General features: G+C 39.2%; 1 protein-coding gene across 10 annotated transcripts in view; it reads right to left on the minus strand.

The window, feature by feature from the left end:
- ACTR3B (actin related protein 3B) overlaps positions 1-17,164 on the minus strand; it is a 138,671-nt gene that overhangs the window by 109,115 nt on the left and 12,392 nt on the right. For 7 of the 10 annotated variants that reach the window (XM_064575690.1, XM_064575689.1, XM_045863997.3 and 4 more), the window contains exon 2: positions 10,951-11,006. The exons of 1 other annotated variant lie outside the window; for it this stretch is intronic. In XM_064575690.1, the coding sequence (XP_064431760.1) occupies positions 10,951-11,006 (56 nt within the window). Of the gene's footprint in view, positions 1-10,950; positions 11,007-12,767; positions 12,833-17,164 lie in introns of all 10 variants that reach the window. 2 more of the 10 variants (XM_045864005.3, XM_064575694.1) reach the window with 2 other exon arrangements.

Here is a 17,164-nt window from a genome sequence, read left to right on the forward strand (position 1 = left end):
AGACTTTAGGAGCCATCTTACAATGCCTCAATGAGCAATTACAAACACACTTGAAACAATGGAAAATACAAGAAAGTCTCAGCAAAGAAACACAAACTGAAAGCAAAGATAGAACACAGAGACAAAACTGCATGGAAATTTTGGAACTAAAAAACACAAAACCTGTAATAAAAATCTCAGTGGATGAATTCAACAGCAGAAAAGGACAGAGGAAAGAATCACTGATCTCGAAGATAAAACAATAGAAACTACCCAATCTGAACAACAAAGAAAACAGACTAAAAAGCAAATGAACTGGGCCTTAGGGACACGTAGGATATATAATAAAAGCACTAACATTCATGCATTCCAAGTCCCAGAAGGAGGGGAGAAAGGAGGTAGGACTGGAAAAGTATTCAAAGAAATAATGGCTAAAAATCTGCCAAACTTGACTAAAAAAGAAATAAGCCTACAGATTCAACACTGAACAAACCCCAAACAGGATAAACCAAAAAAATCCATGCCAAGACACATTACAGCCAAACTTCTAAAAACTGAAGACCGAAGAAAAAATTCTGAAAGCCTCCATCAAATTTCTCATCAGAAATCAGGGCACCCAGAAAGAAATGGCATATTTTTCTTTTTTTTTTTTTTTTAAAGATTTTATTTATTTATTTGACAGAGAGAGAGACAGCGAGAGAGGGAACACAAGCAGGGGGAGTGGGAGAGGGGGAAGCAGGCTTCCCGCGGAGCAGGGAACCCAATGCAGGGCTCGATTCCAGGACCCCGGGACCCCGGGACCATGACCTGAGCCGAAGGCAGCCGCTTAATGACTGAGCCACCCAGGAGCCCGAAATGGCATATTTTTCAAGTGCTGAGAGAACTGTCCACTCAGAATTCTAAATTCAGCCCAAATATCCCTCAAAAATGCAGAGCAAATCAAGACATTCTTAGATAAACAAAAGCTAAGAGAATTTGTCACTAGCATACCTACTCTAAAAGAATGGCTCAAGAAAGTTCTCTAAACAGAGGAAATGATAAAAGGAATCTTGGAACATCAGGAGGGAAGAAAAATGGAAAGAACAAAAATAAGCATAATTACTTTCCTTCTCCTCTTGAGTTTTTCTAAATTATGTTTGGCAGTTAAAGCAAAAATTATAACACTGATGTCCTTCTCAATGTATGTAGAAGAAATATTTGAGGCAATTATATTAGAAATGTGGGAGGGTAAAGGGACCTTTCACTCAGACTGGTAAGGTGTTGACACCAGTAGAACAAGAAAAGTTATGTATAGATAATGTAATAGCCACGCCAACCATTTAAAAAGCTACACAAAGAGATGTACTCAAAAAAACCAATACATAAATCAAAATAAAATTCTAAAAATGTTTAAATAATCCCCAGAAACTTAGGTAAAACAAAACAAAGAAACAAAAAACAGAAAGAACAAACAGAAAAAGCACTAATCAATAATTACAATAAATATAAGTGGTCTAACTATACCAATTAAAAGACAGATATTGGCAGAGTGGATTAAAAAAACCTGACTGCAGGGGCGCCTGGGTGGCTCAGTTGGTTAAGCGACTGCCTTCGGCTCAGGTCATGATCCTGGAGTCCCTGGATCGAGTCCCGCATCGGGCTCCCTGTTCGGCGGGGAGCCTGCTTCTCCCTCTGACCCTCCCCCCTCTCATGTGCTCTCTCTCATTCTCTCTCTCTCTCTCAAATAAATAAATAAAATCTTTAAAAGCTAAAAAAAATAAAAAATAAAAAAACCTGACTGCATTCTATGCTGTCTACAAAAAACTCTCTTCAAATGTAAGAATATATGCAGGTTGAAAGTAGAAGAACAAAAAAAGATATCCACTCAAATGTTAATCAAAGAAAGTATGAGTGGCTATACTGTGATCAGAAAAAGTAAATTTCATAGTAAAGAAAGAGAAGATAAAAAAAAAGAAAGAGAAGATAGAGAAGAACATTAAAAAAAATAAAGGGTCAGTCCATCAAGAAGACACAGCAATCTTAAATGTGCATGTAACAAAGAATGGAAATGTAAAATACGCGAGACAGAAACAGGAGAAACGGATAAATCCACAATTATAGTTGTAGACATCAATACCTCGCAACAATTGATAGAACAAGGACAGAAAAACTTAACAATACCATCAACCTATGGGAACTAAGCAACATATACAGAACACTCCACCCAATGAGAACAGAGTATACACTGTTTACAAGTTCCCATGGAACCAAAATAAACCTTATACTGGGCCATAAAAGAAACCCTAATAATTTTACAAGAATTAAAGTCATACAGGGGCACCTGGGTGGCTCAGTTGGTTGAGCATCTGCCTTTGGCTCAGGTCATGATCCCAGGGTCCTGGGATTGAGTCCAGCATCAGGCTCCCTGCTTCTCCCTTTCCCTCTGCCTGCTGCTCCCCCTGCTTATGCTCTCTCTGTGTCAAATAAATAAATAAAATCTTTTAAAAATAATAAAAAAATAAAGTCATACAGAGTGTGCTTTCTGACTACAACGGAATAAACTCAAAAATCAATAACAGAAAGGTAACAAGAAAATCCCTCAAACAATTGGAAATTAAACCACATACTTCTAAATGAGTCAATAAGAAAATCTCAGGGAAACTAAAAACTACATGAACGGGATGGAAATGAAAATACAAAATATCAAAATGCGTTGGACACAGCAAAACCAGTGCTAACTGGGAAAATTTTAACACTAAATGCTTACATCAGAAAAGAGAAAAAGTCTCAAATCAATAATGTAAGTTTGCACATTAAGAACCTAGAAAAAGAAGAGCAAAATAAACCCAAAGCAAGAAAAAGGAAAGAAATATGGATAAGAGCAGAAATCAATAAAATTTAAAACAGAAAAACAGAGAAAAACCAATGAATCCAAAAGCTGGTGTATCAAAAGTTAAGCCTTTTGCTCTGCAGAAGACCTTCGGAAGAAGATGGAAAGAGAAGCTACACAATGGGAGAAATTATTTGCAAACCACATATACAACAAAGGACTCATATCTAGTATATACAAAGATCTCTCAAAACTTCACAGTAAAATTATAAGCAATCCAATCAGAAAATGAGCAAAAGACATGAAGAGACATTTCATGGAAGAAGATACTCAGATGGAAAATAAGCACATGTGAAGATGATCAACAACAGTGGTCATTAGGGAGATGAAGATTAAGACCATGATGAGATATCACTACATACTCATGAGAACAGCTAAAATAAAAAATTGTGACAATACCAAATGCTGGCAAGGATGCAGTGAAGCTGGCTCTCTTATACACAGCTGGTGGAAATGCAAAATGATACAGCCACTATGGGAAACACTGTGGCAGTTTCTTAATAATACTAAACATAAACTTGCCATACAATGCAGCAATTGCACTACACAGCATTTATCTAGAGAAATGAAAAATTATGTCCACACAAAAACCTGTACATAATTTTTTTGCAACACAATTTTCATAGCAGTTTTATTTGTAATAGCTAAAAAGTGGAAATAACCAAGATGTTCCTCCATAGATGAATGTTTAAACAAACTGTGGTACATCCATATACTGTAATACTACTCAGATAAAGATACAATCTATCAATACATGCAACAACTTAGATGCATCTCAAAGGCACTATTCCAAGTAAAAAGCCAATCTCAAAAGGTCACATACTGTATGATTCCAGTTATAAAACATTCTCAAAAAAAAAAACAAAGTTACAGAGATAGAAACAGATCAGTAGATGCCAGAGGTTAGGAATGGTGGGAGGGAGGGGAGGTAAGTGTAATTATAAAGAGATTGTCCAGGAGAGATTGTTGTGGTGATATGACAGTTCTGTATCTTGACTGTAGGGATGATTACAGGACATGGGATAAATGTACAGAACTGCACACACATTGCACTCGTGTCCAACTCCTGGGTTTAATGCTGTGTTGTAATCACCTAAGATGTAGTCTGGGATGAAACAGGGAGAAGGGTGCACAAGACCTATCCACACTATTGTTTACACTGCCTGTGAATCTGTAATTATTTCAAAATAGCATATTTGAAGACAAATAAAATATAGTTTGCGAATTATTTAAACAAATTAAAAAATAAAACCCCTCAGTTAGCTGTAACGATGAATCAAAACTCATAAGATTAAGCCTAATAAAGAAAAATGTAAAAGTTCTGCAGATAAAAAAAAAATTTACACGGGTACAGAATAAGAGAAGATACCAGAAGAGATGGATTATTTTCCAAATGCCAAAAGGTCACCTGAGGGTAATTCAAGGGAGATTATCAGAAGAGTGTATCTAAGGCAGAGTACATCTGACTTAGATATAAATTCTGTATCTTAGGAACACTTGCTACAGTAGTTACCAGACAATAGTAATGTTTTAATTAATATATCCAGTACATTTCCCAAAAGAATGTCACATATTTGACTAAGTCTTCAGGAATAATATTCCTATCTTACATAAACTGTTTCAAAGAACAGAAAAGAAAGCTAAAAAACTCATTTTTTAAAGCCACTATAATTTTGATTTCAAACCAGACAAAAACAGTACAAGAAAGGAAAATGTAAACCAATCTCACTTTTGGAACATTGATGCAAAACCCCAAATAAATACTGGCAAATACAATTCAGCAGGTAGTTGGTATTTCATAACCAAGTAGGGCTTACCTCAAGAATGAAATAAATGACTATTCAATATTTGAAAATATATTAATGTAATTCATCATATTAGGATCTTAAATGTCCAAAACCATATGATCATCTCAACAGATACACAAAAAACCTTAAATGTTAATATCCATCCACAATTAAAAAAAAAAGAAACAACTCTTAGTAAACTAGGAACAGAAAGGGCACTGTATTAACCTGAAAAAAGCATTTCCACAAAAACCAAGAGTAATCACTAATGGAACACCAATATCACTGTCTTTAAAATCAGAAAGACAGGGGCACCTGGGTGGGTCAGTTGGTTAAGCATCCAACTCTTAATTTCGGCTCAGGTCATGATCTCATGGTCCTGAGATCCAGCCCCCCATTGGGCTCTGCATTCAGCTCAGCAGGGAGTCTGCTTAAGATTCTCTCTCTCCCTCTCCCTCTGCCCCTCACCCCCACCCCACCACCACCACCCCTCCACCCTGTGCTCACACATATGTGTGCGCTCTCTCTCTCTTAAATGAATAAATAAATCTTTTTTAAAAAAAGGTTTAAGAAAATTAAAAAATAAAATCAGAAAAGACAAAAATACCCACTACCTCCAGTTCTAGTCACTATGGCAGGGAAGTTCTAGCCAGTACAAAAGACCAAGAAAAAAAACATGAAATATTGGGATTGAAAGAGACAAAATAACCAGTATTTGCAGTTAACAGTCTACATAGAAAACGTAAGAATCTGCAAGCTAATAGAACAAATAAGAGAAGTAAGATTGTTGGATTAAGGGGTGCCTGGGTGCTCAGTCATTAAGCGTCTGCCTTCGGCTCAGGTCATAATCCCAGAGTCCTGGGATTGAGCCCCGCGTCAGGCTCCCTGCTCCACGGGGAGCCTGCTTCTCCCTCTCCCACTCCCCTTGCTTGTCTTCCCTCTCTCACTATGTCTCTCTCGCTCAAAAAATAAATAAAAAATCTTAAAAAAAAAAAAGATTGTTGGATTAAAAAACAGAAAACCTCAATAGCATTCCTATATGCTAGCAATTACTAATTAGAAAATGTAATTTTAGAAAATTCACAACAGCAACAAACACATAAAGGTACTTAAAATTAAATCTAGCAAAAGATGTATGAGCTTGGGGCGCCTAGGTGGCTCAGTTAAACGGCCAACTCTTGGTTTCAGCTCAGGTCATGATCTCAGGGTCCTGGGATCAGGCCTCCTTGTCAGACTCTGCACTCAGCAGGGGCTCTGCTTGGGGATTCTCTCTCTCCCTTTCCCTCTGACCCTCTCCCCACTGGTGCACTCTCTCTCTCTTTCTAAAATAAATAAATAAATCTTTAAAAAAAAAAAAAAAGGTGTATGAGCAGGGCACCTTGGTGATTCAGTCGTTAAGCATCTGCCTTTGGCTCAGGTCATGATCCCAGGGTCCTGGGATTGAGCCCCAAATCGGGCTCCCTGCTCAGCGGAAAGCCTGCTTCTCCCTCTCCCACTCCCCCTGCTTGTGTTCCCTCTCTCGCTGTGTCTCTCTCTGTCAAATAAAATCTTTAAAAAAAAAAAAAAAGGTATATAAGCTTTATGAAGACTATTACAAAACATGACTGAAAAACATGAGTCATGAATAAACAAAACAAATACACCATATTCATAGATAGAAAAACCCAATTCATAAAGATGTCATATTTTTCCCAACTTAATCTATTAATTGAATGTCTCTAATCAAAACCCCATTATAATTTTTCAGAGAGCTTAAACTGATTTTAAAATCAATAATAAGTAGATCTAATCTATAACAAGAGTAAGGGCCTAAGTGTGTTTGGGTGGCTCAGTGGGTTGAGTGTCTGCCTTCAGTTCAGGCCATGATCCTGGAGTCCTGGGATCAAGTCCCACAGTGGGTTCCCTGCTCAGCAGGGAGTCTGCTTCTCTGCCCCTCCCCCGGCTCATGCTCTCAATTTCTCTCTCTCACTCACTCACTCTCTCTCAAATAAATAAATAAAATCTTAAAAAAAAAAAAATAGTAAGGGCCTAAGAATAGCCAAGGTTATTCTGAAAAAGAAAAAGGAGGAAGAACCACACCTACCAGATATTGAGACACTTGCTGAATTAATAGTATTTTAAGATAGCACAAATTTGGAGCAGAGATAAATAAATGCATACATGAAACAAAATAAAAACAGCAGAAATATTCCCAAGCATATATGGTACCTCAATATGATTAAAAAGGAATGACAAGTTAAAATGCACTCTTTAATAAATGGCCCAGGGACAAGTGTCCTTCCTTTTGGAAAATAAGTAAAATAACTACCTCACACCATGTTCAAAAAATAAACTCAAAATTTTCTCAGAAGAAAATTTAGAAAGTCTTTATGACTTTGGAGCAGAAATGTATTTTTCAAGATGGAAACAAATTATAAATGGAAAATACTGAATATTTTAACTATATCAAAATTTTAAATTTCTACATTTAAAAAATCATTTAAAAAGATGTCATAAAGTAGGAGACAATATTTGCAAAAAAATTAATATTCAGAGTATACAAAAACAGCTCCATAAAACTCTATAACAAAAAGACTAAAAAATGCAATAGAAAAATGGGCAAAGATATGAACAGGCAATGAAAGGTGCTCAACCTTACTAGACATCAGAGAAATGTACATTCATTAGGCTGGCAAAAATTTGAGTCTACCAACATCAACTGTTGTCAAGGCTGTGCAGAAACAGAAACCCTCCACCACCAGCGGTGGGAGTTTAAATCAGCACAAGCACTCCCAAGAGCTGCCTGGCAACAGCTGAGAAGGCTGAAGAGGTGCACACCTGGACAATGCGTGCATTATTTTCTCTTGGGAAACTAGCATGTGTGGATAAAGAGAGGTTTACTGCACCATTTTGTATATTAGAGAAAACTGGAAAATGCCCAAATGAAAACAAAGAACTGTTGAGATTCAAATGCTAGAACTGTGATCGAGAACTATATATATCAACATTGATAAATCTTAAAAACACATTATCGAGGGATTTTTTTTAAAGGACAATGCAGAAAGTGATTTACAGTATGGTATCATTTGGAAATATTTAAACAATAGACCAATGTTACATACAGCTAAGGAGCTCTGTACCTAGAAGGTCAGGGTAGAACACACTGGCCACAGGAAGTACCTGGCAGAGGAGGGAGCACAGGGAAGGGGGTCAGGCTGGAGGAAAAGGGAGAGGGCCGCACCCACTCTGATGTGTGTGTTTACTATGTATGTACAGGATGAAATCATGTCAGCATTTGTTCATTCCGGGTGGTGGGTACATGGGTCTATGCCGTATTATCTTCCACAAAACTCATTGGCTGAAATAAAAATTAAAGAACTCTATTCACTAAAAAAAAAAATGAAAACATCTCTGGGCTCAGTCTCTATCACCAGTCTAGACCTTCCCTTGAGCATGACGCCTTTCGCCTGATGCCTACAGGAACTTTACACCCCTACTCTTCAAACACAGAATGTCTGAAATGTACTTACTCTTTCCTGACCCCTCCCTGCACCCCCCATGTGCTCCTCTATAGACATGATCACCACACATACACTCACCCCTCTGCTGGAAACGTTTCAATGACTCTCAATATAATCCAACAACTTAAAGACAAAAAAAGGTAGGGAAAACCTTTGTTCAAACAATCAAGAAAATCCTGCACACAAGTGCAAACAAATCAGATACACATGGAGCTGCCTGGGTAGAGCAGGATGGGGGTCAGGGCTTGGCACCTCTCTAGTCCAGGGGGAAGGCTCAACGGACCCCCTCAAGGAACAATTGGAAAATTCCTGGTTGCAAAATAAAACTAAGAGAACAGTCTCTCATCGTCTGGCCCTCCACATTTCCAACCACACTTCCTGGCGCTCTCTGTTCAGAGTTGGGATCTCCAACACCATGAGAGCACTTCTATTCTTCACACACCCAGTGCACCTTGCCTCTATGTCCACCAGCATCAGAGAGCCTGACCACACGTCCACACAAACTCCACCTTTTCTCTGCAAGTGCCACTTTTGCACGTGTCTTGAACTTCACCTTGTGAATGGAGCCTCTCTAGCCAGAAAAGCGATTCAGCTCCCAGAACTAGGATGAGCAGGGAAGCCAACAGCCCGAGGTAACCGAGGCCCTCTACCTATCTCAGCATCCTCACTTCTGCCCAAACATCTTCCCACCTCGCCTCCTGGGGCTTCTCCATCTCCTGCAACAAATTCAGCCAACAATGTAACTGTTCTTTTACTCCCACCTCTTTGACATTTTTATGCTCTTTCTAGCTTCTGCTACTGTGAAGGTTCTGACAGCACCCATCTGAGGGCTGCCTTGCTGTCTGACAGTGAATGAAATCCTGCTACTAAGTGACTTCAGTTCTCCTCCCTGTTAATGATGACAGGTTAAATGGGCCAGCCAGCTGAATGCTGCTGGCAGTTTTAAATGGCAATGCATTAAAGCAAAAGGTGCAAGGTCAGCCTTTTAGAGTTGTGGCACTTAACAAGGTTAAAATCCAATCTGCTCTGAAAAGTCAGAAAGTTCAATTTATCAATCCAGCATGGAACAATCAAGTTCTGGGGCACTCGTAATAATGAAATTCACAAAGACTCATCTAGCCTACAAAGTGCCAACTGTGATGGACTTCACTGTGTCCCCTCAAAATCCTATGTTGAAGCCCTTGCCCCCAGTGTGACAGCATTTGGAGATGGGGACTAGAAGGAGGTAATAAAGGTTAAATGAGATCATAAGGTGGGGCCTTAATCTAACTGCACTGTTGCCTTCTAAGAAGAGGAAGAGACACCAGAGATCTCTCTTTCGACTGAGCACAGGGAAAAGGCCATGTGAGGACACCGTGAGAAGGTGCCATCTGCAGACTAAGGAAAGGGGCCTCAACAGAAACCAGTCCTGACCGAACCTTGATCTCGGACTTCAAGGCTCCATTCTGGGATCAAATACATTTCTGTTGTTTAAGACACCCTGTCTGTGTATTTTGTAATGGCAGCCCTAGCAAACTAGGACACCAAATTATGAATTTTAAATACAGATACAGTAGACAGGGGCACCTGGGTGGCTCAGTCGTTAAACGTCTGCCTTGGGCTCAGGTCATGATCCCAGAGTCCTGGGATCGAGCCCCAAATCGGGCTCCCTGCTCAGCAGGAAGCCGGCTTCTCCCTCCCCACTCCCCCTGCTTGTGTTCCCTCTCTCGCTGTGTCTCTCCCTGTCAAATAAATAAATAAAATCTTAAAAAAAAAAAAGATACAGCAGACAAATCACGCCTCTTATTGAAGACACCACATCATGGTACCAAGGTATTCAAACCTAGAAATCAAATGCATGATCAACTTCAGCCAGCCAGCAAGGAAGGAGAATGAGGTGAATAAAATGTGCTCAAGGAATCTGAGAGAATACATATACGTACCCAAAAAGGCTTTAGTCTTCCCTTGAATAAATGCTAAGCTCCTTGTCTCCAGCTCTCCTAAGCTTTCCCTGTTCCATATTGCTCACAAGAGCCAGTTGTTACAATGTCCCTGGCCCCAGAACGACTTAGAATTCTTTCTAAGATCACAACTCATCTTACAAGAGCTACATTTAGGAAGCAGTGTTTCCCTTCACTCTGGATGGACAGACATTACTCTGGTAAACTGTCTCCAAATAATAACTCAGAATTTGAACAGTTTCAGAGAAAAATTCTACCCTACAAACAACTGACCTGTCCTTGGAGGCTGTTGTAGGAAACAAAGAGTGGGGAGGATGCGCTCTTGCCAAAATATGAGAACACTTCTTCTTTTAAGTTTAGCATTCTCTACTAACTAAAATTTAAACAAAGGCAGATACTCTGAACACAATAAAACAGTCATCAGGCCTCTTACTTCAAAAAAAAAAAAAAAAGGTCTTTCAATAGAGTGAATAGTGCAGCACAATGGATATTCGGTCCACGGAGTTGCTAAGTTAATAAAATTGTACTTATTTAAAACTACAAATTAACCTTAAAGGACCAGATAGGCTTCTTCCAAGTAGCTCCGACATTTATGATTGAATGAACAGCCCCTGCCAACCAGCCAGGCGGAAACTCCAATGACAGTGACAAGGGGTTTGTCAGAAGACAGAGGGTCAGAAAGTTGGGGGCTTTGTAGGCTGCAGCTACAGTCCACAGCAATAGTCAGCCCTAAGTGTGTCAACATTAGTAGCCCTCCCCGGTGACCAGAACAGTCTTCTAAAAGCAGGTGGCAAGTCAATTAATATGCCTTGAAAAACAATCGGAATGCAGAGAACCCCAATCATTTAGAAGCGCAAGGGCGGGGCTGTACTTACATGAAGGGATAATGAACTGTGGCTCAGTGTTGCCCGCGTAGCCAAGCTTGGTGTACCTAAAAGCACAAAGTCATCAACACAGGTTTAGACAATAACACTCTCCCCTGCATCCCATTAGCGTCTTCTATTATAAGCTCTCCAAGTCTGAAAATACCAAGCCTCAAAATAGTCACTTGAAATTTAAAAAAAATAAAAATAAAAAGCTTACGATGAGAATCAAACCCTAATTTCAGATAAGCAAGCTGTTATTAAAACATAACATGTTATGCTCGTTTCTACTGGGGAAAATCTTGCACACATGCATTAACACATAAATCACATTTGTGTATCCCTACCGACTTTCCAAGTGCTTTTACACTCTTACTTTTTACAAAAACCCAGGAGAGAAAGTAAATATTATCCCTATTTAGCAGATGAGAACACTGAGGCACTGGGAAGTTAATTCAGCTGCCCAAAGCCAAGCAGCTGGTGAACAGGAAAAAAAAAAAAAAAAAAAAACCAATCTAAATATGCAGGCTAAATCCCAGAGCTGGCTCTCAAAGAAGTGTACTTACTTCTCAAACTTCATGAACTTTTGGGGGGGGGGGAGGTTAAAAATGATTATATAATTTTCTTAAAATGTCATGGCATATGTCTAGAAACAGTTACTGCCACCTCCTGAGAATATCTGACAGGAGCATCTCTTTATCATCTCATTTCAGAAGGAGCCCATTTTCTGTCAAGATACTCTGTGTGATGGATTCCAAAAGTCTTAACTAAAACAAATGCCAAAATACTACTATCTGTTCCAAAAGCATTTGCTAATCCCTTAAATAAAAAAAAAAAAAAAAAAGGTGGTGGGGGGGGACCACCACTGAGAACCATCTGCTGGAAATAAAAAATTGAAAACCAAAAAGACTCATCAGCTCTTCCTTTCTTATTAGGCTTTACTGTAACGAACAGTAAAGTCTGGACAACTGAGCCATCGTTCCGCAGTAATGCTTGTAATAAAGAAAAATACCCCCCAGCAGTGTTGAAAGTAACCTTATTAATTCATTCTATTTTATAAATTATTTCAAGATGCTCGATACTAAAATTTTTTTGATGTGGCACTACATTCTAAATTCTAATAAATTAATTTTATGATTTTTCAATGTATTTTACCATATGCTAATTTTACTATTTTTGAACACACAGTGAATGAATAAGCTTTGGTGAGCCAAAAACGGCAAGTTAGCTCCATTTAAATCACGCCTTACTGCTCAGTCTCCAAGGATCTGACATCTTGGTACCACAAGAACCTGGGCAAGGCTAGGCTCTGAAACCCAACAGGCCCCATAATAAGTTTCCAAGACCCATCTGAGGGCCCCCCAAATTCCACAAATTACCAGACACACAAACCAAGTGGACCCCACTCCAGGGCTCACCAGACCCAGAGGGAGGTTTCAAAGCCAACCCAGAGCCGGGGACTTTCCAGAAGGCAGGCAACATATACTAAACTTCTAAAAATTCCCAATTCAACCATCATTCTGGAAGTATCTTCCAGACAGTAAATACAAATAAACTGAATTGCTGACCCAAGGCTAAAGAAGCCTAGCAAGCAGGTCAGAAACACTAAAATCCTCAAATTTAAGATTATGGTTTTTAAAAGGCCACATCATCCACCCCCCAAAAATACAGCTTGCGCTTAATCTGCCTCCCCGCACTGTGAGATTTCAAGGCGTACGAGAACATACGAGGACAGCACGTAGTCCCTGTTCCCGACTGCACCTACACCCCCGGCACTGTGCCTGGCACGTGGCAGGCACTCCCTAGAGACCTGCGCCGTGAGCTCTTACCAACGTAAGGAAAGGCCACTGCTGTCCAACTGCTGGGCAAAGGAGCGGCGCTGGAAAGGGGGATGCTGAAAGTCAGAAACACAAGGTGATGGGGCCACAAAAGACCAGACCCATCATCTAGCATAATCTTTCATTTATAGGTGAGAAAACAGTTGTTTCTGTGATGAGGTTATTTTCAAAAAAAGAAAAGAAAAACCTGAAACAAATAGAGTAAAATATTAACACTTTTTAAAATTAGGTGTTAAGTATCATTTCTATCTATTATTTTTTGTATTTCTGAAAGTCAAGAGTGTGTTGTATTGGTTAAGACCAGGCATCCAGCATGAGACTGCTCGGGTTCACGTCCCAGCTGTTTTTTGCCAAATGTATGACTTTGAGCAAGTTACTTTACCTATCTGCATCTCAGTTTCTCCATCTGTAAAATGGGGATAATAATACAACCTATTTCTTAGGGCGAGTTTTATGTATAAATAGGGAAACAGAGAAAGCACTAGAACAGTGCTATCTACATTAAGTTTTATTTTTTTACTATTGTTATTTTTCTGTACGTTTGAAGTATTTTTTCAAAGATTTTATTTATTTATTTATTTGAGAGAGAGAGAGAGAGAGCACATGAGAGGGGGGAGGGTCAGAGGGAGAAGCAGACTTCTCCCGATGTGGGACTCAATCCCGGGACTCCAGGATCATGACCTGAGCCGAAGGCAGTCGCTTAACCAACTGAGCCACCCAGGCGCCCCGTTTGAAATATTTCTTAATTTAAAATTTTGAAAAGCTCAGAAAACACACCCATGGTATGGGGTCTGTGGCTGTGTTCAGTCTTTCTGCTGTACACGAGTCTATACACCACAGACACACTGCTTTGCATTGTGGTGGAAATGAAATGCACAAATGGTAAACCCAGCAGATAGGAGCTGTCCTTCCGCAACTGTGTCTTGTACCCTGCAATCATGAACTATATGTAACCCAGAGCAGCAAAAGGTCAGACTGCAGAAATGGGCTGGAGCACATTTAGACTCACAGCTCCAAAATTCAACTGAACACTGATGATACCACCACTCGCCGACCGCGGCTGGAATGCTGAGATCCTGAAGGCGCCGCGCTCTCCCGGACAGGACAGACAGCCTTCAAGGGAGGCCTTCTGTCGAGTCACACAGGTAACGGAGCATCAGTAACATTAAGCAAATGATTTTCATGACTGAGGCAAACTAACATTAAGACATATTAATGTTTCTATGTATAAACAAATTACTATGAGATCCTCCCTATCTCCTACCAAAACTGAAGCCATTAAAAACAATGGCAAAAGTATAAACTATTCAGGTCACTTAAGGTAACTTAATATCTTTAGATTTTTTTCTGCTACTCCTTATAGAGCATCAAATACACTTGAGGTTTTGTTACTTTGAATAATCACAATGTAATGAATGTCTAACAAGATTTCTTTAAAGAGACATTCAAATTTAAAATTTTAATAAAACCTTTATCAACCCGGCTCATACCAAACTTTAATGAGAACATATTAAATGTAACACTGCAAATGTAACCTAACAAGTGCTCATCCTATAATCCTCTCCTAGGAGGACAATCCAATGCTAGACTGGCATGCCCCATTAGAGGTAATCTTATAACAGCTCAACTATATAAAGAGCAGAACCAAAAAAAAAAAAAAAAAAAATCAACAAGTAAAACACAACTATTAAATATGGACCATGTTCAAGACACCATTTATGAAAACAAAGAAGCATTTTTTTTAATCCCTGTCAGTTTCCTAGCTAGAAACATGTAGTAGGCATACCATGAGGATACTAAGAAGGAAGGGGGAAAAGCATGGCCCCGGTCCTCAAAATAGTCCTCAAAATGTTTACCTATTAGAAATCGGATTTCAAATTGATTTTTTTTTTTTTATTGAAGCATGGCCTACTTTCTCTGGTAGGCAAGTTTAAGTTCACCTGGGTAGGCTTCCAGAAAAAATGTACCAAACCTTCTGAACAGATCATCAGGGAAACTTCTAAAATACATATTCCCAGTACCCGCCCCAGACTCACTGATGGGAATCTCCAGAGAAGGAGCCTGGGCACCTGTATTTTTAACATCTTCTATCCCAACCCCGTGGTTCTGATGGTCAACGTGCTTAGAAATCACTAGACAGGGGGCGCCTGGGTGGCTCAGTCCGGGATCGAGCGCTGCATCAGGCTCCCTGCTCCGCGGGAAGCCTGCTCCTCCCTCTCCCACTCCCCCTGCTTGTGTTCCCTCTCTCGCTGTGTTTCTGTCAAATAAATAAATAAAATCTTTGAAAAAAAAAAAGAAATCACTAGACAGTACAAATCACAAAGAACTAAAAAGAAGGAGTAACACTGGAAAGGAGGAGACAAAAATTTATTTATAAATGAAAACTGCAGACTGGACTATCTAAGGGAATTAAGTAGAAAATTAAAGGAAATAGGGAATTCAGTAAGATGGCCAGTTACTAAATAGACAAAAATCAACAACTTTCCTACCTGATGAGAAGTGAGAATACACACCGAATGAAAAGATCCCATTCACAACGGCAATGACACAGTATCATATTACCTTCAAGACTAAACTACACAGACAGAGGGAGATACAGAGATGGGGAGAGAGATGTGCACGAAGAACTCTCGATACACAAACAGGCAAATAAATTGAGACAGGCCTTACTCTTACATAGGAAGAGTGATATTTTTTTAAGAAATGTCAAATAGCATTAAATTCACCTACAAATCGGTTTCAAGACCATTCAACATCTGGGCCAATACTAAAGAAGGTGGTGGTAAATTATACATGGGTGGCAGTAAAAGCCTGAAGACTCATTATACAGGGAAGTTTCACATTATCTATCAGAATTTTAAATGCATATCCCCTGTTGTCCAAATAGCACATTTCTGGGAATTTACCCCACAGTAGCACTTTTAGATGTAGGCAAAGATAGGAACAAAAAATGTTCACTGCAGCATTGTAATAGCAAACAACAACAAAACACTAGAAACACTCAAATGCATCAACACAGGACATATTAAGTAAATCATAATAATTCCATAAAATGCTATACAGCCATCAAAAATGGAGATTTATGTTACTGCCATACACAGATAGGCAATATGACTGTTTGAAACAGTACATATTTATGATGTGAGGGAGTTTAATGGGGCTGGCAATGCTGGGTTCAAAACACAGCAGTATGTGACTTTAGGCACGTAAATTAATCCCTCCATACTTCAATTTCTTCATCTGTAAAAGGTAAATAATAATAATCCCTACCTAATGTTAAATATTATCATTTCCAGAAAATATTAAATATTACCATTTCCAGAAAAAATTTCTAATTCAAAAAGTAAAAGGATCCATTATTTGATAATTTTCTTTGTTACTATTAAATGTTATTTGAGGGGCTCCTGGGTGGCTCAGTTGGTTGAGTACCCGACTCCTGACTTCAAGAGTCACGACTTCAGGGTTGTGAGATCGAGCCCAGCAACAGCCCACACTCCAGGCAGAGTCTGCTTGAGTTTCTCACCCTCTGCCCCTCGCCCTGCACACACGCACGCTCTCTAATAAATAAATACATCTTTTTTAAAAATGTTATTTGAGGTGTATGAGCCATCTATATTTTTCCACATACTACCCTTAGATAATTTTCTACTAGAGCTTTAGTACCTTATCAATTTGTGCAAATCCTTACGTACTGAGGATATGAATCCTTGTTCTTATACATCACCAATTTTTCCCAGTTACACATTTCCTGGAATATAACTGTTGACAGTTTAGACGATCAAATCTACCAATTATCTTCCTGAATAACTTCCTGTGTAGTTTCTACTTTGAAAGTCCCTCACTATACTAAAATTTCATATTGTTTCTCTTCCAGTTCTATGTATATCTTTTCATCCAAATGGGAAGAGCTATGTCAATCAAATTTTCCCAAGGTACATAAAGAATCAAGACCAACAACTTTTATGTTAAAAGCCCTTGATTTTTTGTTTGTTTGAACACTCTCTTCCAAAAGGATACCCAGCGTAGTAAAGGTAGGCACCCTTCTCGAAGAAAACATAAACTATGCCACATTCTCAAGCTCAGGGCTACTTCCATGCATCCCCTGGCCTGAAAGTCTTTCTCACATGCCAACAGAATGAGGAGCTGCATAGAGTAAAACCCATAGTCACCACTCTGCCTCGTACACAAGTATGTCCTCCTAGTTCAGACTTCAAAACACCATAGAAAAGTATCCATTAAGAAGTCTCACTCCCAAGCCTATACCGTCCACCCCACTTCTGCCTTCCACCACCTCCTATTCTTATGTATCCTTCCAAAGTCTCTTTCTGTAAATACAATATATCCTCATTTGCCCCAAACATTTTAAACAGCCCTGGTGCAAAGCTTCT

Source organism: Mirounga angustirostris, unplaced genomic scaffold, assembly GCF_029215605.1.
Source record: "Mirounga angustirostris isolate CCGP_5_RB_7025 unplaced genomic scaffold, mMirAng1.0.hap1 SCAF_12, whole genome shotgun sequence".
NCBI lineage: Eukaryota > Metazoa > Chordata > Mammalia > Carnivora > Phocidae > Mirounga > Mirounga angustirostris.